Source organism: Olea europaea, chromosome 10, assembly GCF_002742605.1.
Source record: "Olea europaea var. sylvestris chromosome 10, O_europaea_v1, whole genome shotgun sequence".
Lineage (NCBI taxonomy): Eukaryota > Viridiplantae > Streptophyta > Magnoliopsida > Lamiales > Oleaceae > Olea > Olea europaea.
The window spans coordinates 58,722-80,335 of record NC_036246.1 but is presented as its reverse complement, the minus strand read 5'-3'; the positions used below and the strand labels follow the sequence as shown (position 1 = coordinate 80,335).

The following is a 21,614-nucleotide window of genomic DNA, read 5'->3' as shown; positions in this document are numbered from 1 at the left end:
CCACTTTCTCATAGATATCTACCTATTGGCTACTTGTTAACCCATACTCGTCTTGCACGACATGTGCAAAGTGTCGTAACGTCGGTGGGTACATTCTAAACTCTTGATGATAGATCAAGCCGTTCCCGCTCATAGCCTCCATCATGAACATGTGGCCATTTCTGGCGAATGAGAATCGCCTAACACGATTGAGCTGTGCGCGATAATATATCCTTACATTGGTCCCGACGATGGTTGAAAATGTGACCCAGGCCATCACATTAGCCGCCAGACTTTCGAACAACTCATCCTCCCCTAGCTCTTCCTCCGCGTCAGAGCTCGGTTGTAGCATGCAATCGAAGCTCAGATCATCCATGGCTTACCACCAGTCCAGGAACACATTAAGCTAATATGAAGGAGACATCCATTTATATTGAGTGGTAAAAGCTAATTGATTACATCTTTATACCAAGTTGGCCAAATGATTGTATGAAAGAAAATAGAAGGAAAATGAGTAGGCTGCATGTCTATAAGTGAAAGGCAATATTGCAATGGCAGGGGCTATAAGATGCCCTACAACTTATATGTACAACCCCATGAATGATCCTATTAAAAATGAGTAAAGCATGCAATATTAAGCAACACGTGACAAATTCTACAGGAATGACATTAGTACATAAATATAAGTGTCTTAATCGTCCACAAGGGATCAAAAAATTGTATAAGAAAAAGCCAAACTGGCGGGCCCTCAACTAAAATACTACATTTACAAACAAAACATGATCGAGGTCCTAATGGAGCGATTTACCACGTTCATTGAATTGCCACTCAATCCATTCGAACTTTTCATCTGCATCTTTCATAAAAGCTTAAATGTCCCGATATCGCTTCTGCATGCAAAGTGTGCAGGCGTAGAAGTCAACGAGGCGCAACGCTACAGATGTCCAGTCACGAGCAACTCCTTAATACAACTTGATGCGTCGTTCTCTGTCGGGTATATGATCCTATTCAGCTTCGCGGCCACTTCTTCAGCTACACTAGTAGCACGGTCCATGGAAAAAGGCAGATCATGAGCAAAAACTTTCTTCTGCTTCCCCTTCTGGCCTTAGTGGACGATTGTCTTTTCTTCCCACTTTGGGAGTTAGAAGTGGTCATCCTTACTGTACCTGTACCAGCGGCCCCCTCATCGCCAGAACTGCTCTCCTCTCTATCAACGAAAATTGCATTCAAGTGGTCATCCACCCCGCTGTCCTCAAGCACAGCGAATTCCATTCTGCACATCAGGCTCGATGTCATCGCATATTTGTCACAGTCGTAGCTGTTACCAAACGATTAACAGTACCGAATATAAATATCACCGACGTTTTTGTTCTTGAGATCCTTGTATTCTTTGTTTTCCTGCAACCACAAGTGCAGAGAAATTTGTAAGAGCGCTTGAATTAAATTGGTCACATGTTCGTAACTAAAACCTAGACTAGAAAATGCTCTACTTCACGAATGCATTGTGCAGCTACATGAGTCAGAGAGTGAACTGGGTCACTGTGACCAGAGAAGGCAGGAAGTTACATGCTTAGATATTTATTTGTGATTATTTCAAGTGGTTTCGAAACTGCAAGTTGTGTCCATGGAAGAATTGCAAATGCACAATTACTAGCTACATGAATGGTCACCCAAATCACCAAAACATCAAAACCTCAAAAAATACAACAAATATACATAAGAACAAGTTATAAGTTCGTTATCGCAAATTTATGTTATAAGCAATTGGAAGAGCTCCCCAAAATGCAAAAATGCACTGCTAAATAAACTGAACATGATATGGAATATGTATTCAATGAACTGATTTCCATGATGTACAAATATTTAGGTTATAGCATTCAAGGAACCTGTATATTGGATCAATCCATTCGACAATTTCATTACTGGAGGATTTCGGAGCAAAGGCATTGGTGTAATTTATAAAGTTTAGACAATGGTTCAGTTCAAGAATTGCAGACATCAAAATTGAAATGAAATGGGTGCTACCTATTGAGAAGCCAAAGTTGTACATGGAGTTTTCGCATCCACCATTCTTCGAATACTATGACCCGACCCGTTGACGGATCATATTCAATCTCGCTGTAGGAAAGAAGGTCTCGGAGATGGGTGTAATCGCGACCCATTGCATCCCAATGGTTGTAGAGTTGTTGCTTTGTCCAATTGTGCCCGAACAAAGAATTGAATAACCCAACCTCACACTCCTACCCTTGCTTCGTGAAACACTTTCCATGCATATGGCCTTCCGCAATAGTCGTTTCATAGGCTGCTATGAAGGTCATCCTCTTGACGAGCTTCCAGCGAGCATTTCTTCTCGATCCGACCTCATTACTGGTGTCTGGTGCAGGGATGGTGCAAGATTGGCACAATAGTCCAGCTGCAAAAAGGGCACAACAAGTGATTAGAACAAGTAATATTCGTGAAAATCAAACCTTGTTGGGAGTTCAGAAGTCAGCTTACCTGGCTCAAATGTGGATCCATGGGGTTTCTCGTTGATAACAGACGGAAGGAGAACGAATTTCGATCTCGAAACATAGAACATCGACTAAGCAGAATTTAGTGAAACAGATGTTCAACAGGGGCGCAACCCAACAGAAATAACATAAGGACTGGATTGGGCTTTGTTGCGTTGTGGTCAGTGGAAGGTTGCTTACTCGTGAGGTTCAAAAGGAGGGACAAAATCATCAGAGTTTCTTCGCTGTAGGTCTTGGAGTGGAAATGGGTCTCTCTCTCTCTTTGAACTCGTCTTGGTGGCCACTGCGAAAGAAACCAAAGGGCAAATGAGTGAAATGATGTATCTCGTTATAGTGTAGGCTATATTTGGCGTTAGACATAAATTGGCTCAAACAGTTGAATTTTTCATAAAAATGGGGAAAATTATGGCTCAAACAAGGGCTAAGTAAGTTATACATGTGTCAAAGTTCAATGGCTAATCAAACATTTAACTTCATGTTTTCAGATATATTCACCACCTGAAGATCAGAAAGGAAACTCAAAATTCCTTTTGTAGTTTGATCGCTAGACGATATGGAGATGTCGAATGAGTTTGATCAGCTCCTCTTCTTTATGCATGCTCACAGAACCGTCGAAGCTACCCACACTAAAAACCCTCTTGACACTGATGTTCGTAACCACTTTCACAATATTATATCTTTATGTATGTATGAGCATATATGCATAATGTGTGCATACGGTGTTATTCTTTTGGTTGTCATTTTTGAAGAAAATACTGATTATAGTTGATTGATGTAGAACTTGACGAGATGGGGAGGGGCGTTGCTAGAGTTATCTAAGTTCCAGAGGTACAGAGTCGAAGAATATGGTTTTAGGTACTGATAGGTTCCTCTGATGCTGTGTTTCAACTGAAGGACTTCACGTGCTGTTGCTACTGGAATGCTGATCTTGAATGATATATTGGAATTCAACAGAATGAAAGTAACAATTTCTAAAGCTTTCGAGAGGTCCTATCTCTTCCAATTTTCCCAAATTTTCCTTGAATGATCATCCCAGTTTCCCCCCCTCTTAATTTATAAAGAATTCCACCAGTTTTTTATTACATTTTTACCCTTCGCTAACTAACTATGGAATGCTCTAGAATAATAAATGAATAACAAACTTTTTATTGGAGGTGGAAGTCTATCATTACTCACCTCTCCAAAATCTACCTTGTCTTCAAGGTGGAGGTTCTTGTGTTTAAGTCGTTCATCATACGCCCACACAACCTCCTTTGCAAGAAATCCAGCCATGGTCATCATAAAAGAGGGATGTTTCTACCCTTTGAAGTGGATGGACCAACTTAGCCAGGCAACAATAACAAGTATAGTATCCAAAGTAACTCCATATCCCGTCACCTCTACCCGCAAAATGTCCAATTTTTGAGCTCGATGAGTTGTAAACAATTGATAGTCAGCTGCACCGTCAATTAAAAATATCATATGGTCAAGATCAATTTGCCCCTGAAGCTTTATCATCCTTGGAAGCTCCATTTTTTCCCCATCTCCGTTTTCCATCTCTATGGAGCATATTTCCTCTAAATCATCAGTTACCACCAACACTAGTAACCCTCAATTTTCATAATTATGGCCCACTGGTTTTTTCTCGTCATAATGAAGGCATAAACCATTTTCCATCCTCTTTTGAAGCTCCAAAATAGTAAGTTGATTTGGTGGTTATGATTGCTTTGGCTTATCGAATTTTGGAATAATGGAAACTGATTTTGGGATTGAAAATGAAGGGGCTTAGTATGCTGACTAGGGTGAAAGATAATAAGGGATGGAATTAACAGTTGGGCTGGAGGGGTTGCTGTTATTGTTTATAATGGTATGTGGGCCAGAATTAGGTTGGGCCCTTTTTGGATACTTTTTTTGGTCCACATCCCTTTGGGATAGATTCATAATTTGGCCAAAACCATGTGATTTAAGCATGTTAACTTTAGTTCCACCCCACTGTTTCAGCCTACTGTCGACACTCATCTCCAAACCCAAGCTTCTGATTCCCTTTGTCGGCGTATTCCTCACAGATGGTGATGATGGTTTTGGCCAGAATAACTTCCCTTCTTTCTTCTTTCTCTCCCAATTGTCGATTTCTTCAAATTTTGGTACAATTTCAAAATTAATGGTGGCATCCAACGAAGTGACCGCGACCTCTTTTTCCTTCCTATCCGGCTCCTCCCGGCGGTACGTATTGAGGGGACTTACTCCAGATTCCTCCAATTTTGGGAAAATTTTCGAGATGATGGTGAGTTCCGATGAATTTTCTATTATCCCCTTCTCATCCTTCCCTTCTGTAAATTTACCGGCAACGAAGATTTGCTTCTTGTGGAATCGAGCCATCATCAACATCTTCAATTCTTCCCAAGTTCTAATCGGACAGCGATCGTCTATACCTGGAAACCATGCCCAAGCCTCTCCAAGGAAGCAAGCGACTGCGGCTTCTACCTTTGCCCTCTCCAGTAAGCCATGAGTCATGCTTAGGCATCGCTTTGCCTCAAACAACCACGAATCTAAATTGTCCCCATAGAATATCGGTGTGTTGAGTCGGCCACATGAATCCAACCCTAAATCAATGGCTCAATCTCCTTTCTGTTGCATCACCATCGTTGGTACTCCCCGAGAATCGATTGCTCTGATACCAATTTGATAGGTTCCTCTGATGCTGTGTTTCAACTGAAGGACTTCACGTGCTATTGCTACTGGAATGCTGATCTTGAATGATATATTGGAATTCAACAGAATGAAAGTAATGATTTCCAAGGCTTTCGAGAGGCCCGGTCTCTCCCAATTTTCCCTGAATTATCATCCCAGTTTCCCCCTCTTACAATTATAGAGAATTCCACTAGTTTTTTATTACATTTTTACCCTTTTGCTAACTAACTATGGAATGCTCTAGAATAATAAATGAATAACAAACTTTGTATTGGAGGTGGAAATCTATCAGGTACCTTTTACTGTGCAGCTTGTGTTTGATTAATTGCTAGCTGTGCAATTTACTTTTTATTTTTAAAATTTTCATTAATAAGATTGATATTGTGAAATTTTTTGTGCTGGGGAAATTTTTTATGATAATCAGCCATCTTCATGTCGTCAAAACTCAATATTATGACTTTATCTTGAAAAGGAATTAAAAAAGGTTGAATGTATTTATCCGAAGAACTGGATATCTGGATTTGTAAATTTAATGCTTATAACAAAGGTAACTTGTGCGGTTTAATCAAACTTTGTCTAGACGCCATATCAAAGTTAGAGGAGGCATTGGAAGTTAATCCAAGGAAGCATGATACTCTGGTGCCTGGGGAATGCATACACGGCCAATGCATTTCTGATTCCTGATCAAGTACTTTGAGCAAGCAGTTGAAGTGGTATAGTTAATTAAATTACTAAATATTGTCGGTGCTTGCCTTTTACCCGCTACGCCTCGGTTTTTATGTTGCTCTTTTGGTTGCAGGATCCACAAAATGAGCTTTACAGAAAATCTTTAGAGGTGGCTTCTAAGGTACATATTCCTTCCTTCCAATCATCTTTACCTGGTCTGATTGATTAGTTGGTACTGAAATGCTCCTATTGTACGTAACAGTTGTGAAGCCATTTAATTTGAAATACGACGGATCATTGAAAGGAGATTTGCATATTTTCCTTTTTATTTTATTATTTCTTCTTTATATAATTGAACTGGTGAATGTATTTCTTGAATGTGCTGGAGTAGTATGAGAAGGGCTTGGCTTGATCGTTGGACAATTTGATTAATAGATTGCTTGCTTTTTCCTATAAAAGTAAGAATTCATTGACCTGTGATTCACTTGCCTTGACTGCATTTTCTCATATTTATTCTCAGCATTATTAGGTGTATCTCATCTTTGAGAGTTGCTGGTGCATAATTGTTTACAAATAATGGGCTTTCTTGTCTTATCTGTACGATAGTTCTTCACGACTTTCCACCAGGGTCTTTGATTTTAATACAGGATCTTTATTGTCTAATATAAACTTTTGGATAGGAATACGGGGTATTGTAATGTTTTCCTTGTTATCCCTATGTGATTTAGAATGTTCAGCGACCTGTAATACATTTTGAATTATCCGTTTATTTTTTATTTTCTATTTTCTACAACTTGAGGTATATGTCTGATTATTTTCTTATAGCTATCATCCGGTGTTTGAATTGTTGGATAAGTTCCCCAATTTTCCAGTTAATTCGTTTATTAAATAGACTTGCTACCGTAGAAACCTTGACCACCTTTTCGATTTGAGTCAGGGTTTGAAAATTGTAACATTAGTAATTTGACCTCAACATCGGGAAACTTTTGACCTTTCGCAGAGGGAGAGATCCAGGATTGAATCCAAAATCGGGCTACAAAATTTCAAATCGGGCTAATACGCGGAAAAAATAATTTTACACATAAAAAAACTGTTTTTACGGCCTTGGAATCTCTTTTAACATACATTCCATTATTATTCTAGAAAACTTTTGAATGTTATACAAATACAAACCTCAAGGAAAATGCTGCCACTACAATGTTGAATACATCATACAGTTTATTCATACTTATTTTTGTTTGCTACTATTCTACAGCAGCAGAGGGCAAAGAAGAACAAAATTAGCGATCTCAAATATGACGTTTTTGGATGGATAATTCTTGCAGTTGGCATTGTTGCGTAGGTGGAATTGACAAAATCTCATGTTCCTCCACCTCCTCCAAGATAAGATCGTTGCAACTTGCCTGAGATTTTACTTGCATATACGAGAGCAGTTGAGAAAATCTACTTCACTTCTTCCTAGTTGATTTTGTACCTACTTAGTAGATATAAGTGTGGTGGTATTATTATGGCCCTTTTTTGGAAAAAACAAAACTCATAAGTTGATTGAAGCTCCGTTGTGTGTTTGTTTCTCTAAGCATGTTCCATTCATAAATTCTGCTGATGCCATTTCTTGGTTGCGTCTTCTTCCCCATCCCCCGCGTAGCCCTTGTTTAGGCTCCATTAAAATGTGTTTTTGGGGAAAAATGTAGTTTGGAATAGTGAATTTTTTTATTTTTTTAAATTAATAATGTGTGGTTTAAAAAGAAAGAAATTTTTTGAATTTACATATAATATTATTTTATTGAAAAATGTGATTTTGGATAAAATGGAGTCCAAACTTATCAATTTTTTCTCTTTTTATAAGCTCCACATTCAAGAACTAGAATTTGCCTTTTCATTTTTAGCTGCTTGTTGAGGTCTCCTGAAAGAAACAGTCTGTTCTGAGAATTTGTGTTTGTTTATTAGCTGAAACTTCCGTGTCTCAACTTTCATCTTCGGTGAATATACATTTTACTAAGCGTGTTCTGTATTTTGTAACTGTAAGTGTTAAATGAATCATCTTCGGCCTAGATTAGGCTCACATATAGAGGTGTAAAATGTATCTGAGAATTTTAATCATCCTAGATTCTTATTAAGAGAATCTAAATGAAAATTTATGTTATGGCGTGTTTATGAAGGCCCTTGGTGGTCAACATATGAAAAAGGAAATTATTGGGTTAAAAACATGGTTGGAGCTTGAACTTCGATAAAAAATTTAAGTGGATCAAGCTTGTTTTGGAAGGGCTTTTATAAATATTCGGCTTATTTTTTTATTCTCATATTTTGGGGATTCAAAATTACTAAATACTTATTTATCACCCATATCAATCATGTTGGGGTGCCAGATGAATTTTGATACCCCAGTTGACCTATATTCACATTTGTATGGGACCCACGCCGACCTTATGGGAATAAAAAATGTAAAAAATGGCACCCCACCCACCTCGATTATGAGTGTAAGTTAATCGGGTGTCAAAATTCATCTGACACACTAGTTTAATTCTAAAAAGACAACTGGAACAAAATCAATCATGAGATACAGACAGAGAAATGACTCCTTAAAAATGAGAGAACTATTTATAATCTGAAAAAAATCCTTGAGCTATAACATTAGTCTACCAAGCAAAAAAAAAAAAAAAAAAAAAAAAAAAGGGGGTTAAAATGAAGATACAGTTTTATGGTATATGATATAAGCTGCCAGTGCCACACACGAAAAGCTCAGAAAAGGAAATTAAAACTCCAACTTGCTATAACAACCATCTAATCGATTCGTTTAAGGAACTATCATAGTTTTTATAATTTGGTCTTGTGATCTATTATTCATGTAAGAAATGTGAATCCAGAAAATGTGGAAATCTTATGTCGTTCACAAGGCACATAAGATTATACTAAGAAGGTGTTTGATACCCATTTTTATGGAAAAATGAATTTTAGAATAATAGATTGATAGAGAATGTGTGGATGAAAAATAAGGAAATTTTTTTGATTTATGTATAATATTATTTTAATGAAGAATGTGTAGTTAAAAAGAAGGAGAGAAAAAAGTATTTTGATAAAAATGAGAATCAAACGGGCTTAAGAAAAATAATTTTTTATTGTTTAGTTATTATCAATGTGCAATAGTTATATATGTTCAAGATGTTCTATTTGACTACAATTCCTTGGCTGATAAAAGGGATCAAATAATCTGAAATTGAGGTTAGGACATGTTTTGGTATAACTGGGTTGCTGGGGATATCATTGCCCTTGCATTCACCTATGGCGTTATCCTATCCATACTTAAATTCTTGGAAGAATCAGCGAAAATGGAGCTCTTCGACTTGGTCTGCTTTTATGTTCTTTTTCCTCTACTGCAAATTAAGAATACCAGAGTTATTCCTTGCTTACATGTGTATTTTTTTTTTTTTTTTGGGGGTTAGAATGTACTTAGGAAGCTTTGTCATGTTATGATTGGACTAACTCTGATGCTATGCTGGCCATTGTTCAGGTAATTTTAAGAGGTTCTTTCTTTCTGATCTCTTAGATTTGATAAATGGTGAACAAGCTACTTCTCTGGACAGTTCTGGGCGTACAGGAGCAATTTTAGCATCTCTTATCCCTGGATTAGTCACAACAAGAGGACTTATTGTAGGACTTGGAATGGGAAAAGATGAGAAAATCATCAGGTCCCTCAGCAGATACCGAAATTCCAGGTTTGTACCAATGCAAGAGAACCATATATATCTTGTTTTATTTACGAGACTGTCATTCAGCCATTACTAATACTGGTTGATAGTACTGGAGAACATTCGATTAGTCATATTGTTTCTTTGAATAACTTTTGAGTGGATTAGGGAACTTCTCAAGGCAACAATGGGATATGTTTCCACAATCACTTTGGCCACTGCTATCTATTGGAGAACTTCTCCTGCAGCAATAGCAGCAATTTGCAACCTCTGTGCTGGAGATGGTACCATTATTTCAAATGATTCACATCAATTTAAGGGCCTTTCATTTTTCATGGAACGTATCAATTTTTTCATAGGTATAGCTGATATTGCGGGGCGACGATTTGGAAGCTGGAAACTTCCCTACAACAGAAACAAATCAATTGTTGGCACCACTGCCATGGCAACTTGTGGGTTTTTGGCTTCTTTAGGGTAATTCTTTCTTAATTTATTCTCTTTAATTTCTTCAATTACATTGATGATTTATTTGCTACTACAAAATGTGGCAATAGGTACATGCTCTATTTTTCGTGGTTGGGGTACATTCAAGAAAGTTCAAAGATGGTTCTTGGATTCTTCATAGTGTCTGTTGCCTCTGCATGCGTTGAATCCCACCCTTTAAGTACTGAACTTGATGACAACTTCACAGTACCACTGGCCTCATTGTTGGTGGGCAGTTTTGTTCTATGATAAAATCTCAATTAGTTTATCCTCCTAGTTTCATGGTTCAATGACAGAAGTGTAATACTGGTACTAATTATAAATAAATGGAAGAATATTTATAATTTCCCTGTACACATTTTGACTTTTTAGATCTCATTCGGTTAACGGGTTATTGAAGGGGCAATTTACAGGAAGGTTAACGTTGTGGTTGACCCATGAAATAAGGGATTTTACAATAATACTAATAGATAATATCTCCAATCAACTCATGTTAGCTCAATTTGATGCTCATATAATCACGTTTCCACTTTTTTGTTTGCATTCATATTACTTAACATCCTTATTTAAAAAAGCGAAATAAGTAAATGTTAAGTCCACAAGGATGCGTATTTTTAGTGATCACGATAGGTTGATCAATACCCGTCAAAAAAATGAAAAAAAGTGCATATCATAATGCTATCATAAAATGTTGGTGGGCGATTGCGTAGTGATTAAGTAAATCATATTTGAGAGGTCAAAGTTAAACATGAAAGTAAATTTTTTAGGAATTAAATTAATGGAAAAAGTATTGGTGTACAGCCTTCTCACATGTTGAGGGGCTGCCCGAATAAAATAATTGTCGGCTTCTCATTGTGACGGTTGTACAGACATTTTTTTTTCCCAAATTCACTTGAGAACAGATGCGCTTACCTTGTTTGGAAAGTTCAATCCATCTTCATCAAGAGCTGCCGCTATTGAATAATTAGCTTATTTCAACCAGATAAAGTCCAATGATTAGCTTATTTTAGGCAGTAGTCTAATAAAACCCAACCACCAATCCCATCAGTGGAGGTTTGTTTTCTCCCAAATTATTGATTCATGGCTTCAACAATTTTTTACCTCTGCGTAACTGTCAAATCAAAGTCCAAATTTTATTTTTGCAGTCATTCACGTTTGTTCTCCTCTAATTACAGCCCTCTTACCTCGTCCTCTGATTCTCTCCACCGTTATAAATTTGGTCGGCAGCTTGAGGGAAAGCCCAGAAGAACAATCCGTCGGACTTTGACGTCATCGGTAGCCATGTTTGCGGAAAATCCGGTTGTCAGTGACGTCATCGCCACCGTGCTGTCTGGTGGGATTGCACTATCGTTGCTTAGATTGTGGGAAGAAACCGCTAAAAGAGGGCTCTTTGACCAGGTTGAATTTTATTATCATTTTCTCCGGTTTGTTGCTTATATATATTTTTTTCCGAGATAAGGACACGAAAATTGAAATGGCAGGAAATAATTGGAATATCATTGAGAATCCTGTTGGGCTAAGCTTAGAATGCTTAAGTGAAAAAGAAAGTACAAAGTACTTTTTCAGGAAGGTAAATAAATATTTTAGTATTTCAAAAAGTGAAACTTAAAAAATCTCAAAAAGAAACTGTTTCGCACGGGTTAATTATTAATAATTAAAAGGGATCAGACGATTGTGTAAGGGATAAACCTCTTGAGAAAAAATTCTAAAAAGGGGTGTTCTTTTATTGGCTATGAGTTTACAATTGAAAATTAAAAACAGAATGCCTCCAAAGGACGCAAGCACGCGAGTTACTGAAAAAAGTATTTAAATCTAAATTAAAGAATTTAAAATTACATGTTCTCTGTTCGAGAGTTTTTGATTCGGTTCCTTTGCTCTATGTCTTTTCTTCCTTTTATACTCCCTGGATGATCTCTTTGTAATCAACTGCCCTAAAACTGCTTGATCGTTCTACAACTGCCCACTTTCCTCGTAATAGCTAACTTGTCATGGAACTGCCTTTATTTTAACTGTTGCAATTACTCTTCGTCATTCAACCGTTTTCGATTGAATTCCTTGAATCGTGGAACATGATAGTGCTGCTTTAATAACTGCTTTGATAACTGCACTTCTTGATAACCGCAACACTTTATGTTTGCTAAGATCTTGGGCGATTAGAAGGTTTGGGCGAGAATAGAGTAACAGCTCTGGACGACTGCATGGCACTCCATTCGCTCAAATTCTGGGCGACTGCATGGCATTCCATTCGCTCAGATTTCTGGCGACTTGCAAACTTGGGCGATGGTGTTACCGCGTTCTTGGGCCTCCCTATTTGGGCCTTCATCTTGACTTGTTTGATTGGGCTTCGTTCTTTGGGCCATCTGATTTGGGGATCCTCCAACTGTGCTTCATTCCTTGAACCGTTCGATTTGAGCTGAATTTTTATGTGTCAACAGAAACTTGTAAAAAGGAATTAATCTTGAAGAGGATCTTGCAAAAGAAATTCCATCCCATCGGATTATGTCTTTTACTGGCAGTATATTGTTAGTGAGGGCTTCTTTTGTTGGAATATAATAACATTTAATGAGTATTAAATGAGCAAAACAATAATATTAGAAGATCTAAATCAGCCCATTGCATCTCATCAATGTCAAGAATATTGTCCATGTTTTTGAAGCATATAAAATCTATTAATGAAATACATTACCTTCAAGTGTTGGTAGAACTTGATTAGAAACCGTGGGAGATCAATGAAGAACCTGCAAATGAGATTAAAATCGAGGGGGAGACTAGGATTCTTTTGAATCCAATTCTTCAATCTTGTTCACTCTATATATTCACCAAAGAGAGCATATATATGTATATATAAATATGAAACACTTTTGGTAGCTCTCAAGCCCAATGGGTAGGCTTGGACAAGAAAGAAGAATGGACCCAAGGGCTTAAAGCATGGTAAGTAGTGGAATGTTGTCCATCTCATAAATGACCCAAATGTCACGTGCCCAAATGGTAAGTAGTGGAATGTTGTCATTACATTATGTTAGTCCACAAAATTAATCCAACATTCTCCCACTTGAACTACATAATCTTGCCACAAATACTTTCATAGCAACAAACATAGCTAAAATAATTACACATAACCAACACACCGATCGGATGCATAGGATATATATAATCAGGCGCTGTTAATCCAGAAGTATGACAATAACATTAATATCATCATTTCGTTACTTATGAAATCACAAAGATATGTAGTATCATAAGATAGTGACATACATCCATAATATGCATGAATTACACAAAAAATTTAAATAATCCTCACAAAACATACAAAGAACAGTAAACTCCCACTGAAACAAAGAAATTAGGCTCCCAACAATCCCATGCAGGAGACGTGTTCTTGAAACACACAAATAGGTAGGCCTTTAGTTAGTGGGTTCGCCAACATGCTGCTCGTAGGCGTGTGCTCAATGGTAATGAGGGACTCTGCAACTTTTTCTTTAACAAAGAAGAACTTAATATCAATATGTTTGGATCGAGAAGAGCTCCTAGTGTTCCGAGAGAAAGATACTGCTACGGAATTATCACAATATAATTTCGATGGTCTTGAAATAGAGTTCATAACTCCTAATGCTGAAATGAAGTTCCGTAGCTACATTGCATGACAAGTAGCCTCATAACACGCCACATACTTTGCCTCCATGGTCGAAGAAGCTATAAGTGTCTATTTAACACTTTTCCACGAAACAACTCCTCCTTCCATCATATAGATGTACCTAGAAGTGGATTTCTTATCATCCACACAACTTGCATAATCGGAATCATTGAAACCAATGACTTCAAGAGTGTCAGTATGCTGATATGTCAACATGAGATCCTTGGTACCTTGAAGATACCTCAAAACTTTCTTAGCCGCTTTCCAGTGGCTTTGACAAGGATCGTTCAAGTATCTACCAAGCAAACCAACCACAAAGGTAATATCAGGATGTGTGCATAATTGAGCATACATCAAGCTGCCTACAATAGAAGCATAAGGGACTATTTTCATCTGATCTCTCTTAACATCATTCTGAGGACATTTTGCTTTGGAGAACTTATTACCCTTCACAATTGAAGTCTGCACAAAAGAACAAGACTGCATATTGAACCTCTTCAAGATACACTCAATGTAAGTACGTTGAGATAATCTGAGAATACCATCGGCCCTATCATGAAGAATCTGTATGCCCAAGACATATGATGTTACACCAAGATCTTTCATGTCAAAATGGTCAAACAATAGTTGTTTTGTCTCAAATAATAAGTCAGCGTCATTAGCAGCGAGCAAGATATCGTCAACATACAAAATCAGAAATATGTACTTACTTCCACTGACCTTCATGTATATACATTGATCAACAATGTTTTCTTTGAAATCGTTAGCGGTGACAATTTCATCGAACTTGAGATACCACTGCCTTGAAGCTTGTTTCAACTCATAAATTGACTTCTGGAGCTTACAAACCATGTTTTCTTTTCCAACTACCTCAAAACCAATAGGTTGAATCATGTAGACATCTTCACTTAAATCTCCATTCAAGAAAGTCGTTCTTACATCCATTTGATGAAGTTCCAAGTCAAAATGTGCCATAATTGCCATAATGATTCGTAAAGAATCTTTATTCGAAACAGGAGAGAAGGTTTCCTTGTGATCAATACCTTCTCGTTGGTTATAGCCCTTAGCTACTAGCATTACTTTATATCTCTCCACTTGACCTTTAGCATCACGCTTAGTTTTGAATACCCATTTGCAGCCAATGGATCTACAACCTTTTGGTAATTCTACCAAGCTCCACACTTCATTTTGTGACATAGAGTTCATCTCATCATTCATAGCATTCATCCAAAAATTGGATTGAGGACTAGAGATTGGCTTCCTTGTAAGTAGTTGGATCTGAGGTGTCACAAATGTCATACTCATGCTCCTGCAAGTAGACAATGTAGTCATCAGAGATTGCAGGTCTGCCAATCCTTTCTGATCTTCTTAAATGTGCATCTTCTATGGCTACATCTAGAGCGTCTTGCTCAACGGGTTCATTCTGAATGGCTATTGGATGCCGATCAACCATAGGGTCAATTGTTGGAGCGGAAGCGATAGGCATAGGGACGAAGACCGGGTATTGTCTGAACACAATTTCTCTAAGCTCTTGGCTTGTACTAGTGTCATCCTCGAAATAGATTGCCCGATCTGATTCAACAACTCTGGTGGTATGCAATGGACAATAAAACCTAGAGCCCCTCGATCCCACACAATAGCCAATAAAGTAGTCGTTGACGGTCTTAAGGTCGAGTTTCTTGGATTGCAGATTGTAGGGTCTTACTTCTGCTTTACAACCCTAAACATGAAAATGACGTAAAGTGGGTTTCTTCTGTGACCGCAACTCATAAGGAGTCTTGGGAACAGACTTAATAGGCACTTGATTCAAAATATAAGTTGCAGTTCTCAAAGCATCACCCTATAGGAACTCTGGTAAGGAAGAGTTTGCCAACATACGTCGCACAAGAAGTGTGTATTTTTTCTCTCCGCAACTCCATTTTGCTGATGTGTACCAGGTATTGTATATTGAGCATCAATGTCGCATTCTTGTTCAGGGTTTCGTCCCGTCTCATCATATCTCCCATAATACTCACCACATCTATCAGAATGAACCACTTTGATCATTTTCCTTTGTTGAAGCTCTACCTTCGCTTTGAAAGCTTTAAAGGCCTCTAAAGAATCAGACTTCTCACGGATGAGCTCAACAAAACCATAACGGGAAAAATCGTCAATAAAAGCGATGAAGTACTTGTAACCACCCATAGCTGGAGGAGTAAAAGGCCCACAGATGTCAATATGAAACCTAAGTAATTTTGTGCTCCTATTAACTTTGTTATTTCTAGCCTTGGTAGTCAACTTTCCTTTTATGCAGTCAACACAAGTGTCAAAGTCTGAGAAGTTAAGATCTTGCAGAATCGCATCCTTTATCAATCTTCCATTCGTTGCCTAGAAATATGGCCTAATCGCTTGTGCCATAGAATGGAAGATTTTTAATCAAATGTTGGCCTTTTTGTGGTAACAACGATAATAAGAGGAGGAGGAGGAGAAGAAGAAATACCAAGAGACATATCTACCAAATCAAGTTTATAAAGATTACCACACAAAATTTCATTTCCAATCAAACTAAAGTCACGGTACAATATGACTTTTCCAGTTTCAAAAAGAAAACTATAACTAGTTCTATCCAAAATAGACACAGAAATTAAATTCCTCCTAATCGAAGGTATGTATGCAACTTCATACAACTCCAAAAAATGTCCAATGGTAAACTGTAATTTAACTATCCCCAAAAATTCAACTTCAGTTCTTGTACCATCTCCTATATATACATGCTGCTCTATACTAGTTGGTTTCTTTCTGCTTGTCATCTCCTGCAAGGAATTGGTAACATGAACTTTAGCACCAATGTCTAACCACCACGTATTAGAAGGCACATCAAGAATATTTGACTCCAGGCAAACATTCACCAAAAGATTACCTTTCTTCCCCATTCTAGCCTTAAGCTTCATGCAATCTGCCTTCTTGTGTCCAAACTTCTGGCAGTAATTGCATTTTCCTTTAAAGCCCTTATTCTTAGGAGCATTGGAAGCTAAGGGCACTCCTTGATCATTCCCTTTGTTGCCTATGTTCTGCTTCTTGAAGAGCTTGTTGCCATTGGTATCCTTTTGTAGAGGCTTTCTTTTTTGACCATTGTTGTTCTGGTTCGTTACCATAGCCACACTTCTTGCCTTTCCTTTTTTATGTCATCCTCTTCCTTCGCGAAAATGGTAGTCATCTCCTCTATGGTCCATTGTTCTTTCTGAGCATTGTAATTGGACCTAACGAAGTCAAACTATGAGGGTAGAGTCCCATAATGAACCACACAATGTAGTCCTCGTCAATTCCATACCAATTGCCTTGATCTTGTGATAACAGGCCACAATCTTATCAATATGCTCTCTAATTCCCCTAACACCATCATAAATAGTGGAATGTAGAGTGCTCAGAAGCTCATTCTTCTCATTTTGGAAAACTTTTTGTACTTCTTGTTGATAGCTTCTAGAAATGCCTTAGCAGTCTCAGTCTTTGCAATGTTATTATGTATAGAGTCCTCCATGTGATACCTCATGATCATTAAACAACACCGGTTTGAATACTCTCAGTCATCATAAAGCTTCTTTTCATCAGCAGAAGTTTCAGCAGTGGGCTTAGGAGGAGAGTCATTTCTCAAGGCCAAGTCCAACTTCATGATGGTAAGATTCATCATGAGAGATTCAACCCATTGTTTACAACTAGTCCCATTTAGCTTCAAAATGGCAGAAAATTGAGGATTGTCCAAAGCTGAAGAAAAAACACAAGAGCGACATTAATATGCATGTGAAAGACATGATCATGGTATTCGCTCTTTCATCAACTTTCTTAAATGATCCATAAAAGTGATCATCGAATGCTAGAGTCTATTGACTCATTCACAGGTAAGAGCAATACATTTAGTATCACAACCAAATACATCAATCAACTATCGATAGGATAGTAAAAAAAATTGTGCCGGTTCATAATATTTCATGCATTCTCCTCACCAATCTAAGCATCCTACCAAACAATGAACTCATCGATAGGATAATTTCATTGCCAATACGGATCTTAGTAGAAAAGTGATCGAAATTGGGTTAAAATAATATCAACAAAAATATTTGAATGCCTAGACTTACAAGAGGCAAGTTCACAAGCACACAACATTCAATTGTGTCCAAGATATTAAAAAAAAAAAATGATATAATTAAAATGCCACACCAATTTTTTGTTTTTTTAAGTAAAGTGACCGCTAATGAAATTTACTCCTTTCTCTGATTATCACACACAGCAATCTCATATTTCTATAATAACATTTCAACACAGCAATCTTGGATTCAAGTAGCAGATTATCGAAAAGGACACGTTAAGTTTCAGTAAATACTGAATTAATCAACCTCCAACTTCAAAACACATTGGATGAGGTTCTGATACCAAATGTTGAAATATAATAACATTTAATGAGTATTAAATGAGTAAAACAACAATATTAGAAGATCTAAATCAGCCCATTGCATCTCATCAATGTCAAGAATATTGTCCATGGTTTTGAAGCATATAAAATCCATTAATGAAATACATTAAGTCCAAGTGTTGGTAGAACTTGATTAGAAACCATGGGAGATCAATGAAGAACTTGCAAATGAGATTAAAATCGAGAGAGGGAGACTAAGGTTCTTTTGAATCCAATTCTTCAATCTCGTTCACTCTATATATCCACCAAAGAGCATATATATGTATATATAAATCTGAAATCCTTTTGGTGGCCCACAAGCCCCATGGGTAGGCTTGGGCAAGAAAGAAGAATGGACCCAAGGGCTCAAAGCAGGGTAAATAGTGTAATGTTGTCCATCCATAATTGGCCCAAATGTGACGTGCCCAAATGTCAATTGTCATTACATTATGTTAGTCCACAAAATTAATCCAACATCTTTCGGATGGAAATTCTTTAAAAAACAGTTGAAATGCACCATTTCTTTGATCATGTCCCTGCTATTCTGTTGATATTCTATACATTGTTTTTGGTTAGAAACTGAATAGGAAGCTAGTTCACGTTTCTGTTGGATTAGCGTTCATGCTTTGCTGGCCAATGTTCAGGTAATTGTACATGATTTTAGCCTTTCATTTTTTATTTTATCATATGTGAACTGATGATTGAGCTATTAGCAATTGTCCCAGCTCTGGTCGTCAAGGAGCTATTATAGCATCTCTTGTTCCTGCTGTCAATATAATCAAAATGCTTCTTTTGGGACTCGGAATATGGAAAGATTATGCAACTGTCAAGTCCATGAGCAGATTTGGAGATCATAGGTTTGTGCCAATTCAAATGAAATCTATTTAGCATTCATTTATCCTATCTAGCTGTAGTTATCACTTGTGGATCCCACTTCTCATAGCTCTAATTATGTTTACTAATGAAATTAGAAGCATAAGCTTATAAATGATAAATGTTTATTGCTTGGCTTTCCTTGATTCGTCATTTGGGTTCTGGTAATTGGTAAAATACTTTGGAATTCCTGTGGCTTTGCGTCTATTTGGTACTAGATTGCAGTAAGAAGTTATAGGAGGGGATACCAAGGAAATGAAATAAAAAATCATAAAACTTGTCAAATTCTGACGTGAACAACATTATCTGTCTAATTCTAAAACTGAATCGCTAGTATCCTCCCAAAGTAGAAATAAAGAAAAAATAGAAGTTTAAGAGAAGTCACCTGGAGCCCACTTCACTGTTAAATTTCTCTATCAATTGATTTCTGTTTGACTTGTTTGCATTTGAACTTGGTGCTTGTAATATTGTAAGACAGAGTCAACTGTATTGATGACCAAATAAACTTCACACAACTGCAATTTTCTATCCTTTCCTTCCGTAGTTTAAAAATTCTTTTCAAGGCTTCTTATATTGTGAGCTGCTTATCTGTTGCATCAGGGAACTTCTTAAGGGACCATTGTACTATGCCTCCACAATCACTTTGGCCGGTGCAATCTACTGGAGAACTTCTCCTATAGCAATTGCAGCAATCTGTAACCTTTGTGCCGGAGATGGTAAAGTATTCTTTTCAGACCATTACACATGCATATTGTATGATCCATAGTATTTGTCAGGTTTTTCTGTTTAATTATATTATTTCGTTTCCTTCAATAAACACAGAACTGAGATTGCTTATTAGTTATTCCTGAATGTGTCTCAGTTTCTGTGGAAATCCGGTAGTTATTTACAAATATTTTCCTCAGGTATAGCTGATATCGTGGGAAGACGGTTTGGAAGCCATAAACTTCCCTACAACAGAAACAAATCAATTGTTGGTAGTATTGCTATGGCAACTGCTGGTTTCTTGGCTTGTATTGGGTAATATTTCTTTCCTCTTGTTTTTGCCGAAACTTAATTCAAAATTTTGCTGATTGGAAATGTTGATACAGATATATGCACTATTTCTCCTCATTTGGGTATGTTCAAGAAAGTCCCAAGATGGTTCTGGGATTTCTTGTCGTGTCCCTTGCCGCTTCACTGGTCGAATCCCATCCTTTAAGCACTGAGCTTGATGACAACTTGACAGTTCCACTCGCCTCCGTGTTGGTTGGCAGTTTTGTTTTCTGATGTAAGACCATGGTAAATCGTTAATTAAATGCAGATGAATATTTCTAGATCTTTAACCGATTGAAAAGGTGGGACACCAGTGCTCCTTTCCTTGGTCATGTGCTGTAACAATTATTATATCTGATTCTACGCGTTTATGTTGTATAACTGCAGATTGAAAAGCAGATTTACTGAGAAAAGGCTCGTGTTTGCTTTTCTTTTTGTTGTTTTGTGATTATACATTATAGATACAAATGCATTGTGTTCCTCAGTAGAACTCTCCCAACACAGTAGCTCATACTCTGCCAACGAACTTCACTGAAATAATTCAATCATAATTGATTAATGAAGCGCCATTTAGAACTATGCTGTTCGTGCTTTTCGATTTTGGACATGCTGCCCTAGCATCATTATGATGAAATGTTCTTTTTCTCATTTGATTTAGGGGAAAACACGGCTGTAAGGAAGCTGAATTTTGGACGAGAAACCTTTGTAAAAACTAATGTTTACCTTTTTTTCTAATTTATTGAAGATTGTTATGCATCACTGGGCAGAAGTTGACATGGCCGAGTTGGTCTAAGTAGCCAGATTAAGGTTCTGGTCCGAAATGGCGTGGGTTCAAATACCACACTCAAAATTAAAACATAAATTTTGCTGCTTTTAGTTTTACCCAAGCAGTAATCCCATCCTTCCCTCTTTTCGTCTCACAAAAGTTACAGCTTTGTGGAAGCAACTTAAACACGAGTAAATTTAACCAATAATCACTGAACTTTACACTTGATTACTACTTGCTCACTCATCTTTCACAGATTACTGAATGCTCACTCATCTTTTCATATAATTACTCATTCATTACTCGTCTCTTCAAATAATTGGGCGACTTTTACGGCAAATTTTCGACAACTTCCGACCACAAAGAATGTCGAATTTTGATACCGTTGGAAAGCCCACGATATCCTTTTCAATTACCACGCAAAATCTCATTATAACTCCAAGGGATTCAATCGAAAAATTGCCTTAAAAGTTGCCCAAAAATTTTGAAAATCTGCCCAAATTTTCATATTTTTTGGGCGACTTTTAAGGCAATTTTTCGGCAACTTTCGACCATCAAAACTATCGAATTTTGATACCATTGAAAAGTCCACAATGTCCTCTTCAATTACCATCCAAAATTTTCCCATAACTCCAAAGGATTCGGTCGGAATAAACCCACAAAATCAGCACCTTGAAAAGGCGAAAATCTGGACAAAGTTCGGGACGCTGACTTTGTGGGTTTATTCCGACCGAATCCTTTGGAGTTATCGGGAAATTTTGGGTGGTGATTGAAGAGGACATTGTGGGCTTTCCAATGGTATCAAAATTAGATAGTTTTGATGGTCGAAAGTTGCCGAAAAATTGCCTTAAAAGTCGCCCAAAAAATCTGAAAATCTGGGCAGATT

General features: G+C 37.3%; 2 protein-coding genes and 1 pseudogene across 6 annotated transcripts; all 3 read left to right on the top strand.

Annotated features, from left to right (window-relative positions):
* Window positions 1–3,042: 3,042 nt before the first annotated feature.
* Window positions 3,043–7,212, top strand: LOC111402562 (annotated as a pseudogene).
* A 1,793-nt stretch (window positions 7,213–9,005) lies between these two features.
* Window positions 9,006–10,348, top strand: LOC111402577 (probable phytol kinase 3, chloroplastic). Of its 2 annotated transcripts, none has more exons than XM_023030958.1 (6): window positions 9,006–9,169; window positions 9,266–9,333; window positions 9,407–9,538; window positions 9,680–9,795; window positions 9,871–9,985; window positions 10,066–10,348. In XM_023030958.1, the coding sequence occupies exons 1-6, from the start codon at window positions 9,053–9,055 to the stop codon at window positions 10,241–10,243; spliced, it is 726 nt and encodes a 241-aa protein (XP_022886726.1). In that variant the 5' UTR covers window positions 9,006–9,052; the 3' UTR covers window positions 10,244–10,348. The 2 variants fall into 2 exon arrangements, with proteins under 2 accessions (XP_022886726.1, XP_022886727.1); XM_023030959.1 differs by having other exon boundaries at window positions 9,871–9,963; window positions 10,066–10,338.
* Window positions 10,349–10,863: 515 nt separating this feature from the next.
* LOC111400761 (probable phytol kinase 3, chloroplastic) lies at window positions 10,864–20,446 on the top strand. Of its 4 annotated transcripts, none has more exons than XM_023028147.1 (7): window positions 10,866–11,047; window positions 11,170–11,392; window positions 18,631–18,698; window positions 18,768–18,911; window positions 19,528–19,643; window positions 19,833–19,947; window positions 20,019–20,446. In XM_023028147.1, the coding sequence occupies exons 2-7, from the start codon at window positions 11,276–11,278 to the stop codon at window positions 20,194–20,196; spliced, it is 738 nt and encodes a 245-aa protein (XP_022883915.1). In that variant the 5' UTR covers window positions 10,866–11,047; window positions 11,170–11,275; the 3' UTR covers window positions 20,197–20,446. The 4 variants fall into 4 exon arrangements, with proteins under 4 accessions (XP_022883913.1, XP_022883914.1, XP_022883915.1 ...); XM_023028149.1 differs by having other exon boundaries at window positions 10,868–11,047; window positions 18,780–18,911; XM_023028145.1 differs by having other exon boundaries at window positions 10,864–11,392.
* The last annotated feature ends 1,168 nt before the right edge of the window (window positions 20,447–21,614 follow it).

Coding starts and splice junctions, on each gene's coding strand:
- LOC111402577 (XM_023030958.1), top strand. CDS start 9,053: ATGTTTTGGTATAACTGGGTTGCTGGGGATATCATTGCCCTTGCATTC. Junction 9,170..9,265: donor AAATGGAGCTCTTCGACTTG/GTCTGCTTTTAT, acceptor TTTGGGGGTTAG/AATGTACTTAGGAAGCTTTG. Junction 9,796..9,870: donor CAACCTCTGTGCTGGAGATG/GTACCATTATTT, acceptor ATTTTTTCATAG/GTATAGCTGATATTGCGGGG.
- LOC111400761 (XM_023028145.1), top strand. CDS start 11,075: ATGGCTTCAACAATTTTTTACCTCTGCGTAACTGTCAAATCAAAGTCC. Junction 11,393..18,630: donor AAAGAGGGCTCTTTGACCAG/GTTGAATTTTAT, acceptor GTTTTTGGTTAG/AAACTGAATAGGAAGCTAGT. Junction 18,912..19,527: donor AGCAGATTTGGAGATCATAG/GTTTGTGCCAAT, acceptor CTGTTGCATCAG/GGAACTTCTTAAGGGACCAT.